At 32.6% G+C, this 17,839-nt stretch overlaps 1 protein-coding gene across 2 annotated transcripts in view; it reads right to left on the bottom strand.

Moving 5' to 3' along the window:
* Positions 1-17,839, bottom strand: part of LOC149419345 (extracellular serine/threonine protein CG31145) — a 303,213-nt gene that overhangs the window by 10,446 nt on the left and 274,928 nt on the right. For both annotated transcript variants that reach the window (XM_089638246.1, XM_089638245.1), the window contains exons 8-12: positions 13,036-13,128; positions 7,350-7,593; positions 2,906-2,986; positions 1,291-1,403; positions 609-749 (exon numbers count right to left, since the gene is read on the bottom strand). In XM_089638246.1, the coding sequence (XP_089494372.1) occupies positions 609-749; positions 1,291-1,403; positions 2,906-2,986; positions 7,350-7,593; positions 13,036-13,128 (672 nt within the window). The remainder of the gene's footprint in view (positions 1-608; positions 750-1,290; positions 1,404-2,905; positions 2,987-7,349; positions 7,594-13,035; positions 13,129-17,839) is intronic.

Genomic DNA, 17,839 nt, shown 5'->3' with positions numbered 1-17,839 from the left:
TCCGCGGCCGGTTCAAGTATAGGCGATGAATAACGAGCCGGTACATTTTTAACCGCCTGTTTCCACTGTGGTCCGAAAGCAAACAGCCCGAAGCCTTAACAAAGATGAAATGTATTATAAAGCGGAAGGCTTTACATGACGCAGACGTCATTGGCCAGAAAGCTCAAAGAAGGCGTGCAATGGGAGCTTTAATGTGTATCCGGTGGCCAGCTGGCCAGATTCTATTATAAACTGCCTGTTTACTGAATTCATCACAAATCTGTGACGTTTCCAAGCTTTTAGATTTGAAAATAATGTTATCTTTGAAGTCAAATTCATATTATTATAAACATTGGGACATTTAGGAATAGATATCATCGTAATCTCTACTGAAATATAAAACGTATTTAAGAGAGTTCATTCAATGGATTGAAATGACCCAGAAGCACTGCGTTGAAAAATACTGAAACAAGACAGGAAGGATTGAGAACTGGAGTCGAATTGCTGAGGGACCGCAGCAGTGGAAATCATTTGTTAAGGAGGCCAAATCTCACCTTGAATGTGGCGCTGTGATGACGAATTGAAATGGATTCAAGAGGTAATCTCTGATAAGGGTTGTTTGAACTTACTTCATGAGGGTAGAGAGGGTGGTCTGTCTGACGATGCAGCACTGCAGCAGTGGCGCCAGTATGGAGACCTCATCATGGAAGGCTTTTCCGAAGGCTCTGCCCTGGTCCAAGTGAAGGGGGAATGTTTCATTGCCGAACATCCTGGAAATAGAAAACTAAATCATTAGTCACATGAACCTTCAGGATATTTCAGGAATATCATAATTGTTCTACATATTTAAAAACCATATCTATCAACGATGTAAAAGCAAAAATTTCCCCTTAACAATACTGATTAAGAAGTTGTTGCTTGATAGTGATAGTCATGTTTGGGAATTTACTTCGTGTTTTGCATTTTGAATGATCTTGAATCAGCATTTCGCATAACCTTGCAGTTCTCATCATCTGAAAAAATGTTTGATGATAGTCAAACATCATCAAATTTGTGATATTGGATACAACGAGACTGGCGAAACGTCAGCTCTAGAAGAACTAAGTCATACTAGACATACGATAGGCGACTGTAATGATGGAATTATTGGAAGCAGTGTTTGTTATCTTCAAACAACAAAATGATAAAACCATTTCAGCGCAATAAAATTCCTGGTTGCGAATAATAAACATATGACCATCTGCTAATATGGTTAAATACAAAAAAATCTTATTTTCATGAATTGACTTAATAGTTTTTTTTAATATTTACCTGAATGTTTCGTAATGATGTCGATCCATATTACCAATGAGGAAGTCGTAAATCGCCATGTCCATAATGTCCAGCAACCTTCTGCCTTCGTCATATGGAGGCACTTCCTTTATCTAAGGAAAGGTAAGAACAGTATTAAAACCACATTTTACATCTAGGAAAGTATTATAATATCGAGAATCGACATAATTTCACATTACAAAATATGCACGGAGAAACTTGCAGATATAAAATATTCCTAATTTATGGAAAATCTGATCCAATTATTCGTTTTTTTTTATATATTCAATAATATTATTATTAGATTTATAGAAACAGTTTATTTTTAAACAAGTTCTGCTCTGTAATTGTTATTACGCGTGATATTACAGTAATTGAGGAAACTTTACTGGGGTAATAACGATTAATAATTTATAACATTTTAGTCAGAAATCAATTAGAAAATCAGTAATTATAATTAAAATACCTATCTAGAAATAATATAAATGTATCGTCTGTAAGTGAGCTAGCCACAGTTTGATAATGCCTTCAGAGGGAGAAACAGCTGTCACGCGTAATAACAATTACACAGCAGAACTTGTTTAAAAATAAACTGTTTTTATAAATCTAATAATAATATTAATGAATGTCTAAAAAATTAAAATTAAAATGGATTTCTACAAATTAAACTTGATAACAATAAACAATTATTCGTATTCATGTTAAAAATGGCACTTTTACAGACCTTTAAAGAATGAATTGACAGATTTCATGAAAAAAACTATTAGTGATACACGAATGTGTTATGAGGATGTCGGAACACATGTTCATAAAAATTATAGTTATATTTATTAAGTGCAGCTACAAGAATAAGGGTTCTGATATATTCTGAATTTACCGATATTTTGTTCGGAAATGGCGTGCCATCACGTTTTTAACAGGATTTTAATAAATAAGCAATACTTTCTCATTTTTAAGTACTTAAGGTATTAAGCGCCTCGACAATATTTATAAAATTATTTACATCGTTATGAAAAATATCGACGAAAATTTAACTTTATTTACGAATTTAAGTAATATTTTATTATAAAATGAGGAACATGTAATTTAAAGTTTAAAGTAAAATAATAAAATAAAAATTCCTAGCTAGACATATTTTTTGTTCTAAGAAATTAAATATGTGGTGGGTATCAAAATATAAAGCTGTATCTATTGTGAACAATCACGGATTTTCTGAATTTCCGACAAATTAATTCAAATTTTGAAAACAATTAAAATAATTTTCTGCTAAAAATATTATATTAAAAGTAGGTAGGTACTCTATCGCTCATCTCAATAATTTTGAAAAAAACAAACAAATATAATTTTGAAAAAATGACACTTTAATAATAACCAAATCCATGTTCTAAAGTTTATTGAACCGGCGTTACAGACAAAATTGAAATTAGAATTTTTTATAAAATTTACTGTTGTAACTTATTCATTGGTTTTCGAATTTGAATTTTGTGTAATTTTAAGAAAAAAAAAAGAAAATGTAATTTTTTTTTTCTTTATTCATAAAAATATAAATGAAATAAAAATATAAAATATAATATAATATAAATGAAAAGTACGTAAGTAGTAAATAATTAGTTACCAAAGTGCAATAATCGTCTTGTGTCTCCCATTGCGCCTTCTTCCTCTTGTGGTACGATCTCCTCCAGGGATGTCTCCAGATCTACACATCAAAAAAACGTTAATTATCACAATTTCCTTAAAGTAGCAACTTTCATTTAAAACAAAATCCCATCAAATAAAGCTCATACCATTATATCCATAGTTCCGATTATTTAATATGCAGCATCGGAAAGAATATAATTGTACTGGGATGTTTGTTTTGCGTGGGAAAGAGAGTCGTAAACGCTTTAGGTAGGTACTTACTCTTCTATTTTCGGCAATTATAAGAAATGAATTACGTACAGAGAATATCCCATTTTAAATTGCTCACCCGGTGAATTGAGCAATTTATTAATGACTTCCATCAAAATGTTAAAAGAGATATTGCATACAAATACACAATTAAAATAGTGAATCACTTGGAAATTGAAGGTTCATCAGAAAAGTGTGGGTTTAGGTACTGCCACAAATTGGTCCACATTATTAACAAACAAGAAGAGATTGTTGCAAAAGAGAGACAGTCATAATGGCGCAATTACGAATCTCTTATTAATCGAAACGTTTTCCACTAATACCACACGAGTAAGCAGTGCCTGGGTTTTTCGTCGTTGAGCGTTAAGTGTTAAGATCATTAGAGGTCAACTTAGACTGTTGGTAAAAAATGAAAACCAATGTTTTCGCATCGGATCCTATCTAAATGGGATAGTCTGAAATCTTAAGAAATCAGTTACAATTTTGAAAATGGCAATTAAAATAATCCCGAATGCTCGAGAGTTCATTGAAACGGAGTTATAGACACACAGCCAAATTTTGAAGTAGCTTTTAAGAGTGTCCGCCTGTAAGAAGTTTTAAGAGAAAAATGGCAACAAAAGATTAAGTTTTAATTGGGAATGCATACACATCGTCGAAAATACTCTAGTCGTAATGATCTGTAGCCCGGAGTGAAAGAGGTCGAAAAATTTTTTTTTTCGAATTTCAAAAACCCTATATCATTTAATGTTGCTGTAGATAAATAACTGTTGAAAAATATTTTTTATTTTTTTTTGACATATGATCTTCAGGTGGCGCAGAGGACCTGAAATTTTGAAAAAATGATCGATTCTAGAAATTTTTTAAAAATTTAAAACAAAATTATTATCATATTTAACTTTATTATTTGCATTAAAATATAAGGAACATTAAGAAAATATATATTTTTTAATCATTTCAGCCTTCAGTCGTGGCATATGCGTATGGGGTAGCTCCCTGAATTCCAGAGGAAAAGTGTAATTTTGTTCCGAATTTCGGCATTTCTTTTCTCGATTTTATTATTGCTCGAATATATCCATCGCGTGCTGTACTTCTGCAAACAGCCAAGCTAGCTTCAGTGACCAGCTTCACACATCTCTCCACAGCCTGTGTGTGACAGGGAAAATTTTCAACCCGGATATTTATATGTTCGCTCATAATTTTGTCCCATAATTCACTGTCACCGTATTTTTTTTTGAATGGTGGCTAGAATATTTTTTCTGTCTTCCAGTTTATCAAATCATAATAATCGTTGGCTTCGAAGTTTAGTTTTGGAGTCAAGAATGTCCTTACTTTTTTCTCCTTTGCATTTTGTCGGGCTTTAGGAATTCTTCTTACTGCTAATTCTTTTAAATGCTTTCTTTCGTCTTGTAGCATCGCTAATAAAATATTTTTAGAATGAGCGAAGAAAGAGTTCCGCTCGATTATTCGAAAAACAATTGTTTTCAGCTCATATTTTAAATAGGAGCATCTTTTTATCATACTAAGGACATGTTTCGGACCATCTTTACATGAAGGTTTTGTTTTTATGGTGAACCATATTGGCGCATACACTTTTATCACAAACGTAGCAATCTCAACCAGACTATGAGTTGGAAACTTTGTTGCTACATATAGTCTCAATATTCTATTTGCACAGGTTAGCCAACGAGAGTGTGCCAGCTTTCCTGGTTGCTTATTAGCCAAATCAGTTTTTACGCTGCCTTGTGTTACAGCTTGACAAATTTCATACAGATATTTTTGATCATTGCTTAGAATTTTCGATATCGGGTAAGACTGTCGTAATTTTATCAATTTTCACCACAGGGAGGTCTTCACAGTGCTGTAACATCTTGCCAATGACTCCTGCGAACGTATTGGGACCTGAATTACTGCCATCCAAAGTATTAAAAAGATGACGCAGTGGTAATTCGTTGGCATGCAACAAACATATAAACCAGTGTAATGGTCTATTTAAATGTCTTTCAATCAATGCGATTGCTTCATTCTTGAAGCCCGTGTTTACAGCCGCTTCATCGCATCCAATGGCTACAATGGTTGATAAATCTCCGAAGTGCAAATTTAAAAATTCTACAATTGAATCCTTATTAGAATTAGCGGTTCCAGAAGGAGGCGCGACGTGGCCAATGTACTGAGAATCTGGCTCGGAGAGCGAAACAATATGTTCTTCAGTAATGGTTCTCCTGTGGTACTTGTTATCATGTTTTTCCTGCACAATGGTCTTGTCTTTCCGACCATCAAAATATAACCCACTTATTTTACCGTCAGAACTCCCGAAGCTCGAAATCTGCCTTCTTTGCAACTCTTCTCGAACTTTTCGGCGCTCGCGTCGTAATTTACTTCTATCTATTACTTTTGAGAAATCTTGTTTACAAATAAAACCAATATCTTGAAGAACTGCAATGGCAATGGTTGATGCTGATCTGTCGGAGACACCAGTCCTGTCACAGGCAGTGGCAAGATTTTTTAATCGATGCCTCATCTGATTTGTTTGTGAATTCGATGTGGATGGCGTGGAGTATGTCGGAAAAAGTGTATAAAAGTCTGGATCTTGATTGTTGTCTGATAATCTTACACTATCATCCGAGGTCTCTGAAGTCTCTGGTGAGGGGCTCAGAGGTTTCTCAACAGTCTGTTTTTGAAGTAATTTATTTTGCCTCATCAGTCGTAATTGCCTTCGCTCCAAAGCCTTGGATGCCACTATATCTTTTGCATTGCATATGCATTTTGCGGGTACTTCTCTGATCTTGCAGGAATTCTAAGCACCTTCTTGGGTATTTTCACTAAACATTTACAAAAATCGACACAAATGCACTTGCAAACAGCAATATCAAAGAGTTTTTTTGTTGCATCTTCATAAAATTCAGTTTTCTTTTTAGGTACTCGACATTTCAAGCATTTGTACTTGTGATAATACCGGGTTAGTTTAGTTACAATAGGAATAGACGCTTTATTCCACAACTTAATTAGATCAATTGCAATTATTTCACATATATCTTTCACAGAAGGATCTTTTCCATTTGATAACCACTGCAAGTCATTTCTAATCCACAAATAATACTTTATTACATCCGAATAAGTTGGCAACACATTGTCTTTTAATTTTTCTGGGCCACCAAACATAGAACACATTGAATTTTTTCTTGTTTTAGGCATATTACAAAGAAATCACAATCAAGTTTTCGCAGCTGTTCCAACGAACGTGCTAATGTCTGTTAATTACTGATTAACTGCAGCTGTTGTTACGCAAAATAGTGTCAAAGGGTGGGGGGAAGAGGAGTAAGTTAGATGGCTAAAACTAAAATACATTTTGTGACGTTTAAGCTGGATTAGATGATGCGCTTATTTACTAACAAAATCTGAAAAAACACCATTTTTTGTAGAACTTTAGGGTCAGTGCGCCACCTGAAGATGAAGTTGGAATTTGATGATATTTTGTGTACTTTATAGGGTACTACCAAGGCACCCATTGGTAATATAGGAAACACGAAATTTGAAAAAAAGTTTTTTCACTCCGCCCTATTGTACATGTACACCAATCACTGTTACTACATATTCAAGTCTCCACACTTTCATTTGCCTATGGACCAAACATAATTAAAAATATTATGTGAAAACAAATAACGTATTCACAGAGCATCTTCTGCACTGTGTGACATACCTTCAGTCTGAACTACAATTTTCCCAAAAAAAATTATGAAATTTTATCATTACGAAACAACTCATACATAAGTTAAAAAATGTACTCATCACTTTTGTGACTGATTGGTTACGATTCTCGGCTACGATATCGGAGGTTGCGCAAGTAAATTTTATTTAATTAATTTTTGTCATTTCAAATTTTAAAAAATATATATTAAAATACACTTTCCACTACCTTCAACCTCACAACATGTCATAGTGTTATGACACATTGCATAATAAATATCAAATTATAAAATACCTAATTAAAATTTCGATGGTAGGTTATAATGGTACTAGAACTCTTAAATGGTGTTGCCTTTAAGACTGAAATTAGCATTTTTTTCCGAGAAAGATGTAAATTTTAATTTTTAAATATTTTTCGGCCTGTAAATGCGTTTACTCCTCAATAAAAAAACTGACGAACTGCACAAATAAACACTAATAACACCAACCCTTCGTTCAGCCACATCACTGGGTGGTAGGTAGGCCGCGAAGCTCCCCTCCAGCTTGTCGGGACTGCCGCAGATGGCATGTCCCGTGTCGCAGTAGTACGAACACTTTCCATGGAAGCACAGGTTGTTGGCCGGCGACACGAAGAATGTGCGCAGGATGTCACCCACCGCCACGTTGTAGATCTCCGTGGTCACGTTGAGAATGCGGCCCACCACGGGCATGGCACGCCGGAACCCTAGAACCCTGGAACAAAATTTAAAAAAAAATTGTATTTTAGCTTGGAAATGTGTACATACTAAGAATCAGAGGTAAGATGTCCAGGTAAAGTTTTCAAAAGCTGTGTAACTACTAAAATATATGTATAAAACCACTGATCGTGATCGACCTGATCATTTTGACCCGATCACGAACGGCCAATGATCGATCGAGTCACTTAAAAAAAACGATCACTTGATAGATGAGTTGTCAGTTCAGTGTCGAGCATCGCGAGCGACCACAGATGAATATATTTTGTGGACCGTGCGTCTCGGGCGTCATTCTCGCGACAGAGGCGGAACTTAGGCGGCAGTGACACAAATCTTTATCTTTAGGTACTTCTGTGTCGCGAGAACTAGACTCGAGTCTCCCGGTCAACAAAATTCGGAAAAACGCATCTATCTGTTTATCGCATTTTCTGTTTAAAAGAACCTGATCAAAAGTTGGGTAATTTTGACCTATTGTGTGAAATGATCGATCGCCCCAGGACTACGCTGAAATAGTTCAAGACTGGGACGTCTGAAGGAGCCTGGTCGAAAGAGACAAGAGGACGAAGAAAATGCTGATATATACTGTACTTTCATGTACTATTATTATTTATTATACACTGGGCAGTCTGGGTATTGTTCAATATTTGAATAGATACAACACAGATTATATAATAGAGATGTTTTTCATATTTTATATATAACCTTATAATACTCAAAACTTCTCTTGAATGTCTACTTTTGAATTGGGTGGAGCCATTGGATTTAAACCGCAGTAAGCACTTCATAAATATTTTCATATTAATATTTTAAGGAATGATATAAATTAAATCAAATGATCAAATCATTATTTTTATTCCAATAATCAAGAAGGTTAATTTAATTTTAAAGAATTATTATGAAGTCGGAATAAATGACATACTAACGTAATATAAACTAACAGCGGGACGAGTTTGAAATACAATAATACATGTACACAAAACTGCGTATTGTAAATTTATTTGAATGTGAAAGTTTGTACAGATAGTATTTCTGAAATATGGGTCATAAGATTATCAAAAAAAGAGATAGTTTTTTTTATTTTTTAAACTATTTTATGGCATACTTTATGTGGCCTTCGGTGGCTGAGTTGATATCGTGTTTGGGTACTCACCCAGGCGTAGTGTGTTCAGTTCCTCGGTCATCCATTACAATATAAAAGCAAGATTTTCCAGTTACGGTAATGGTTGTATGAGATTTACAAATATTGTCAGGTTATTCGTAATATATATTTTAATTCAAAAGCTAAACTTGTAGAGGGTTATTTGGTATAAAGTTTGTCATATAAAAATCTCATTTGGATCGCATACTTTAACCCCTCTAGCGTTTTAGGGTCATATATGACCGGGCGTCAATATTTTATAAAAGTAATTTTATCTTGTTTTCTATCATGCGGAAATAAAATTTGTTTCCTGTTTTTCCTCAAATATTTTCACTGGAATCCATTAATAAAAACAATCGGTTTGACTTTAAAAATTATTTCTTATTTTTTATAATATGAACGAGATAAAAGTGAATGTACAGTTTTTTTTTAAATTCCCCAAACAAAACGAACATGTTTTCGAGTTCTCTCAATTTTTCTATGATTAGAGTACAATTTTGAGTAAAAATGTTGACAAAATTTTTCACGTTATATTAAAATTTTATTATTTAGAAATAGTAATGTTTATTTCAAATGCATTCACCTAAAAGATCTAATTTTATCTAGTTTCTAAAACAGTATTTATTCATTTGAAATACACAGAAAACATTTCAAACTTTACAAAAGTGATGAAAGTACTATAAAAAAATAAAATAAGAAGTTAATCTGTTTCACAACAGTTTTCATTGGTCGATTAATTCCTTTCCCATTTCATGGGTAAATTTAGCATAAATCAATTCTAATAAATACTTACTCTGAAGTCTAGGAAATAAATAAACGAGTATTTCAACGATAAGTGAATTACAAAAATAATTAACCAATTCTCTTCTTTACTCAGAGTAGTTGTTGTAACATAATTGAAATGCTAGACAAATACTTATACATTAATCTAACATCCTACGCTAGACAGGTTTTCCTTGGTAATCATTGAAGCAACACAAATGCAAACGACATGGAAAATACTCCGCATAAACGTAAAAGGTTAATTATTTTAAGAGGGTTGGAATGAAAGGATGAAGGAATGAAGTGAACGTTGACTTTGAGAGAGAAACGAGCCTTGTTTAATGCCATTAATTAATGGAATGACACTTCATATGTTAGACACACCTTGAGTATAATATTATTCATAAAGACAGTGCTAATGGAATCACGTGAGTGATTGCTAATTGTGAATTCAGAAGCTGTCTTTTCAGACTTGGATATCAAAGTCACTTGAATAAATTATTATATTTACAACCTCCGTCCTTCGTGTATTTTGAATGTATCTTTATTTTGATATGGATGTGTGTTGACACGAAATCTTTAACGTTCTGATAGCAGGTAGCTTCATGTAATGTTTAATGTGTTAGACGCGTACAGAACGTTAATGGGCGTGTCATATCACATTATCGACTATCGTAATAATATAAAAGTAGCATATTATAGAACCATGGCTGTAAATAAATTTTAACACCCCATCTAAAAGAACTCGACACACCAACCTTTTTTACACAACTAGTAATAATACAAACGCTGCAGCCAATTCCCCTATTTCTCGCATCCTTCAAACATTCAACTCAATTCAAACAAGCACAAATACTATATTTTTTGATTCTCTCCCTCTATTTAAGAAAAACTTTTTTAGCACACTGAATTCGCCCACATAACACATACAACCACACACAGACACACATGCTACGTACACACACACAAACACTCACACACACCTTTCCCCTTCCCCAGCACACCAATTAACTTAACTTAAAAATGTAACTTAACCGTAAAATGTATAATATACCTCATATGTATATATGTCAGCGACATGTCATTGGTACCAATTACTGTACTAACTTTGTAACTATTGTCATCTTTGTAATTATGTACTGTTTCTGCAATAATCAAAATAAAATAAAATGAGAGAGAAAAGTGTGATTATTTATTTAATTTTTGTCTTTTGTACATCATTGACGTGCTTTTTATTTATTTGATACATGAGTCGTAAATAAAAACAATACCGATCAAAAAATCTATAAAATACAAAAAAGTTCGTACTAATAGGTAATGATTTTATTTAATTGGAACATAATTCATTACATTCTTTAATTCACTACAGACTTTTCCAGAGAAGTTCCGACTCAATAAAGCATTTAACCTGCTAAGCTTTTGTTAATACGGACAAGACTCCGGTGACTTTTTTTTATTTCCCATGGAAATATTTTGAAAGGGGATAATCCGAAATAATCCGATGACTTGAAGAAACTTCTGCTGTAGCTATGAAAAATAGCCAGTAAATGAGTTCCGAGTAACAAGGATTCTATCATCACCAGAATAAAAGTTTTGGATTGGTTTGCTTTTTTTACACTTTTCCGTAAATTGGATGTTCACATTTAATAAAGGTGTGGCTCATGATGAGGGAAGTACATATTACGTGTTGGAGACTTGGTTCTTAGAAAGGGTTTAAGGATTACTTTTATTTATCCGTAGTTAGAATTAATCAACGGTAAATAAAGGGTTTTCTTAATTAATACTGCACTGTTGTACTGTCAGGCCAAACATAATCTGTATTAACATTTAGGATTACATTTAGCACAATTATTTTGATTTTTGTTTCTTTTGTAATTCTGATCCAGACGTTTTTATAAGTGATCTACAATTAGGCTTCTATTACGTTAAAGTTCTAAGCTGTTCATTATCAGTATATTCGTTGCTCGGAATAATGTTGTATCCTACAAATCATCAATGGTGAGTTTTTGATGGACTTATGTTGGTTATATTACTATGCACCTTTTAAGTTACGAGCTATAGTAAAAGTATCAAATATTTGGTCCAGTGGCAGCATTTTAAAGATATTGGTTTGTGGAAGAACGTAGTACATATATGTTCGGTGACCATATCACATCTTTAAAAAGTTATATAAAGTCATGGAAAGTGATGAAACAAAAACTTTATTAATTGGGTTAAGTAGGTTAGGTTAGGTTAGGTTAGGTTTAAATTTTCTTTTTCATCATTTCTAATGATTTTATATCACTTTTTAAAAGTATGTTGAATTATCACTGTGTTGAGTTATCATGGAACCAACCTAACTCGCTATCACCAGGCGAACCTATATCTGTCTGTAATTTACCAATACATATAAGTTCCTATAAAACCATTGATTTATCAATACAAGGTTACTCATCGACCAATGTACACTAATAACTCGATACAGATTTTGTTAGACTTGGCGAGTCCATCGGTTATCACACGACCTTTATTCAATACAAGATGTACCCCGCAAAACGTTGCCATAGCTCAGCCTGTGGGCGCATAATATATAGAAACAATAGTACGTGTTGCTTTTAAGTCCAACAGAAGGCACTGCTTAAAAAAAAACAAGTTAGTCCAACAGATGGCGATATTTTTCAAAAAGCATGTTTTTACCTGTCACAGGTGACATGTATATAATACACGCACATAAAAACACATACGTATTTGAATGCAAAGTTGTGTCAAAATTTCAAAGCAATCGGTGAAAAACTTTCGAAGAATTAAGATTTTGAACAAACGAACATTTACATTTTTATAAATAAATTGTATAATAATAATAATAATAGTAAAAAATAACATAAAATTATACAATAAAACATATGCGAAAACTTAGACTAGCCAACTAACTAGGAATGGATCCTGTTTTAGGCCAGTCAAATTGACATATTTAGTTCATATCATAATTTCATATTACATTGTTTAATTATAGAACATTATTATTTCATAGAAAGAAAAAAGTTTTGAGATTGAATTCCTGTTGGAATCTTTAGTTAAAAATACAATTTTGTACTAGAAAAATAAGCGAAAAGAAAAAATAATATTATCTTAAAATACAAAATTAGTAACGAATGCTTATATTTAACAATAGATTTATGTTTTGTTATATGGGAGATATTATATTCATTCAAACTTTTTATTTGTCTAATTTTGACGGTGAGTTAGATGATGGTAAGTTAGATGAGCATGTTGCTTTGAATATAACTCTACATTGGGTGAAAATTGAAAATATTAGTATATTGGGTAAAGTAAAAAAAAAATTATTGAATATTTTTTTCATTTATTTCCACTAATACGGCATCTTGTTTTAAATTTTAATTTAATGCCTTCCTTAACCACATTTCATATGTTTATTTTTATTAAATATGAAATTTAATGAAACATAACTTGTTTAGTTATTTTTTTCAATTTTTCTCATAACAATAATATAGTTGGATACAAGGTTATTCTGGGCTCAATTGTGATATTGGAAATATTTACCTGTCTAAATGGAAAGCAGCAATTTCTGCATTATGCCTCTCGTAGTCAGAGAAGTAAAAGTGGTTAGGTAGAGTCTCTTGTTCTCGGGGAAATCTGTAGAAAGGATAAAAAATTAGAAATATAAAACAAAAAATGTCATTACTACCTACAAAACACAAAAAGAAAGAGTTTAATAAAAATCACTAAAATAAAATCATTGTTATTTTTGTTTCCTTTACAGGTGTTGTTCGATATTAAAAAAAGTTTTTGATTTCGTTATTCTCATTTTAAAAAGTTTTTTCTTGTATGAATACGATTATGATTTTAAAATAGTATTATTTATTTTACATAAATTTGGTTGATAATAATAATAACAAATTGATCACTGCTTATTGCCGCAATGTATTATATATTTTTTTATTTGAGACACAAACAGGACATTTAAAGTACATTTTTGTAAAGTATTAAGTAAATTTAGATACAAATATAAATGTCCCTAGACTAATGTGTCTGCAGCAATCAAATTTGCACATTCACTATCAAAACAATATCATTATTTTTTTATACAAAGCCTAAAATTACAGAGATTACAAGACATAATAATTTTAAAAATATGTTTAAATTAGGTATATAATAGAATGTATGAAACCATCAAAAATCAACAAACAATATTTGTTTTATATATATATTTTTTTTTGGTAGTTTTGTCCATTGATACCAGCTTAAATGTCTATATTTGTCTATTCTTATATTTCTTAATTTTCAATATTTTTTGCTGTCATAACTGTTACTTTTATGTGTCAAAATAACATAATTTATTTATCAAATCGATTTAGTGTAATGGGCAGTCTAATAATCATTTTCGCATCAAATCTTCTGGGCAGTGTTATTAGCGTTTCATTTCAATGGCCTCACTAATAAGCGTTTTTAAAAATACAACTGACAAACAACTAATAATGTAGGGTAAATGGTTGTTTATCAGTTGTACTATTTAACAAAATAACAATTCGACTTACAAATGTCTTTATGGCAATCAACCAATCATTTTTTTCTTATAAAATATAGTAAACGATATTTCCTGATCTTTATCAGATATTAAAATTTTATGTTTACAAATATTTTCTTGTGAATACGTTAAATATAAAAAATATAATATATAAATGATAAATATCAAAATGTAACAAATTAAATACCGATCATACAAAAAATTAATTACAGTTCAAGTTAATGGAATAAAAAGCAATGTCGGCTGCACACGGCAGGAAAAAGGGAGGAATCAACTTCCGTGGCTCAAATAATGGAAAAACCACCCCCTCCCCCACCCTCCTGCGAACAAGAATAAAATTTTTCGATTAAAATAATCGCTACGTCAAGTATAAAGTGTTATTCACCGCTTAACCAAAGACAGGACCTAAGAATATTATTATCAAGGGTAGGGGAAATATTTTTTTCTGGTTAATTTATTTGTTTTAAGCAGAGTGATTTAAGTTTGCGGCGGGATTAATTAAAAATGTGTGGGGACTCTTGCGGTATTTTGATGCTGAAAAACAAGCTGAAATCTTATTGAAATTAAGTGTTTTTCACCGAGAGATTTCTCTCATAATAAGCGATTCTTTTCGACTTCATAAATCATTTAGTTACCTAAAAAAACAAAATCTGTAGTGAGAGGTTGGGTTGAGAAATTTATTTTTTTTGCCATGTTTGTTTCCTGAGCTTGAGAAAGATTTTACTCTTTTATTTTTGATTTCAAATTTAGGTTAATTCTCTCAATATCGTCGTGGTGATCAGACCACCAGTCGGAATCGAAACATTGACAATCGACCAGATGTGAAGAGCCACGTACATCCCACCCTTCCCTTATTTATATCTTACCTTTATCACTTCCTTCATCCTCATAAATTACCCACCCTAATTGAAGATGCCATAGTCCCGTTGGCTCCAGGCATTTGAGACCCTGCGGTATGCACACAATTTTTGGCAAGGATGAAGTATATTGTTGTTCGTAAAAATATTTCCGTAATAATTCAATTTACTTCACATATTTTTTAAAGCAACATTTTCACTAGTTACCACATTTCTAGCTAATAATATTATTGAATACGAGTATTTAAAAATGAAAAACTATATGATTTAAAAAAAAATTAAAACTAGTAACGTGTAATTCATGCTCAAAATATAATATGCATTAGCACTTTTGCAAAAGGGGCGCTTTATTCGATAGAGTCGCGACTTTGGGCAGCTAATGTACTTGATGAATAGTCAAGTCCTGTAATGTTGACCCCCGCTGCAATAAAACTGTAAAACTCCCCCTGGCGGCCGACCCGAGATGCAAATCTTCCAGATAAACAATGCGGCAATAATTTAGCCGGGACCCAATTGTTTTTTTTTGCCCTTGTATGTAAATCTAACCCGACCCATATTTTAAGTACCCTCTTGGTTCACAAACGGCACCGCCATCTATCGGAACGTGACCGAATTATCAACACGCCATACTGCCTTAACCGCGAGGGGGAGGTAAGATTTTTAGGATTTTTTTTCCATTTTTGTGAAATCTTTATATTTTAGCAAAATGGATCATTTTTCACCATGTTGTTTCGATACAAAACTGTTCTAAGTGAAGTCAGAGCAGGTTTTTACTCATAATAAATCTTAAGAATAAGTTCATTCGTTATTTGAAAAAAGAAACTCATTTTCTTAATTAGCAGAGCATATCAAAAAGACATATTTTCTTAAAAAACCACTCAATAACTAACCAAGCATCATCACTCACACTAACAACGCGTCCATACCTAGATACATATATTTTTATTTGGTGACCTACTACACCTGTTTTTTTTTAAGCGCAGGATGTAATAAATGCATCCGCAGTGAAACGGTTGATTCTCTCGAGTCAAATAGACTCAGTAGTTTGTTTTATCTGACTTTCCCCAAAAACAATGAAAATAACAGTATTAGTTCAGAAAGATTTCAGCTTCGGTTTGCGGAATAAATGGAGATGCCTTGTTTGGATATTTTCTTGGAATTATATACTATACGTATGACGGAATGATTAAAATGTTATTTATTGTCATAATAACTCAAATTCAAAATGATATTATGTGGTAAAATATACAGTTAAGATCATTAACATACGGGATTTTCCAATAAGAGGTGTTATTTTGAATAGCCCGTTATTTCAGTAGATGTAACATTTGAAGCTGTCATTTTTTGACATTTGACAAGTAGAAACTACACCATTAATAAAAATGGAACGATACACGCTTCAACAACGCATTGAAATTATTGAAATTCACTTGAGTGAATCAAATGCAAATCATCTTGAGTGATGAGGCCCATTTCCACCTCGGTGGCTTCGTCAACAAGCAAAATTGTCGCATCTGGGGCTCGGAAAACCCAAGAATTATTGTTGTGTCATTGGACCTTACTTTTTCGAAAATGAGGCTGGAGCAACAGTTACGGTGAATGGATTGCGCTATCGAGAGATGATTAATAATTTGTTATGGCCGGAATTGGATGGTATTAATCTGGACAACGTTTACTTTTAAAAAACGGCGCTACGTGCCACACAAGCAACAAAATCATTGATCTTTTAAGATTGAATATCAAAATAACACCTCTTATTGGAAAACCACGTATATACATTTTTTTCTTTTTGTCAAAGACAAACATTCCCGGGTTACAAATATCCTGACAACATTTGAAAATATCCTAAGATCACCACAGTAAGCGGAAAACAATGTTTGTGTTGTAATGGAGGACTTAGCCAGCCGAGGAATTGAACACACCACGCCTGGGTGGGACTCAAACGGGATGAAAACTCAACCACTGACCTTTTTATATTCTTTTTTCTACTATTTCTTGAAATTGTACTTACGAAAAAATAATGTGTTTTTTACTTTATTTACAAATCAGTTTTACAATTATGGCCATTAATAATTGTCTCTTGAACTCGTAGTTGTTTTCTTGTCTAAAAACAATAAATCCGCGTGAGCGAATTAAAATGATGCTTCTCAGTGACGTTTCGCTGGGAAAATACTGTCGAAAGTGTAGGCAATGCACCAATACACATGTATTTTGGGTTTCATGTAGTTTGAACTCTTATAGCGCAACCGAAAAGCGCAAACAAAATAATATGAAGTTCTGCAAGCAGTAAATTTCATTTCAGTGCATCGAATATCAATAATATGTCAATCACTATTTAAATGTTTTTTTATAGCTAAAATCCGATTCCAAATAATTTAAAATGGAACGGTTTTTCTCTTCAAATAATTGATGAGTCTGGAAAATGCAAAATGCCATAAATAAACAGAAACGAAATAATTAGCTACGTGGATTGGGAAAAAACGGACGAATGTGTAACAGAGACGCCACCTATGTATCGTTAGATAGAAAGAGAGAAAGATACGAAACGTTCGTGAATTATTAACCAGTTTTCTCGGCGAAATGTAACATTGTCGGTGATATTTTATAAAGTTTTTCCGGGCTATTTTCAAAGAATTTTTAATGTGTGTTTTTTTTTCCGTTGGAAATAGATTTTCTAAATTGTTTCCCTGGCCTCTGTTACATCACTGCTGATTGGCAGATTTCTTTTCAATTATTAGCGGCTAGTGTTGGACACTAAACAACACACTATACCTGTTCCTTGGCGGACTTTTCTAGAATTTAAAAAGATATCAGATATTTTAATGAGATGCATAAATAACTCATCAATGTGTATCAGAATCTATTTGTTAATTTTTTATCATACTATTACCTCATTTTGGTACTAAGAGCGCCTATTTTCAGTGACCGGATAAATCATCACAACGATAATTCATCACATCTT

The sequence above is a fragment of the Hesperophylax consimilis genome, chromosome 12 (assembly GCF_061612785.1).
Source record: "Hesperophylax consimilis isolate HC1 chromosome 12, BYU_Hcon_1.0, whole genome shotgun sequence".
NCBI lineage: Eukaryota > Metazoa > Arthropoda > Insecta > Trichoptera > Limnephilidae > Hesperophylax > Hesperophylax consimilis.
This window is presented reverse-complemented; position numbering and strand designations above follow the sequence as displayed.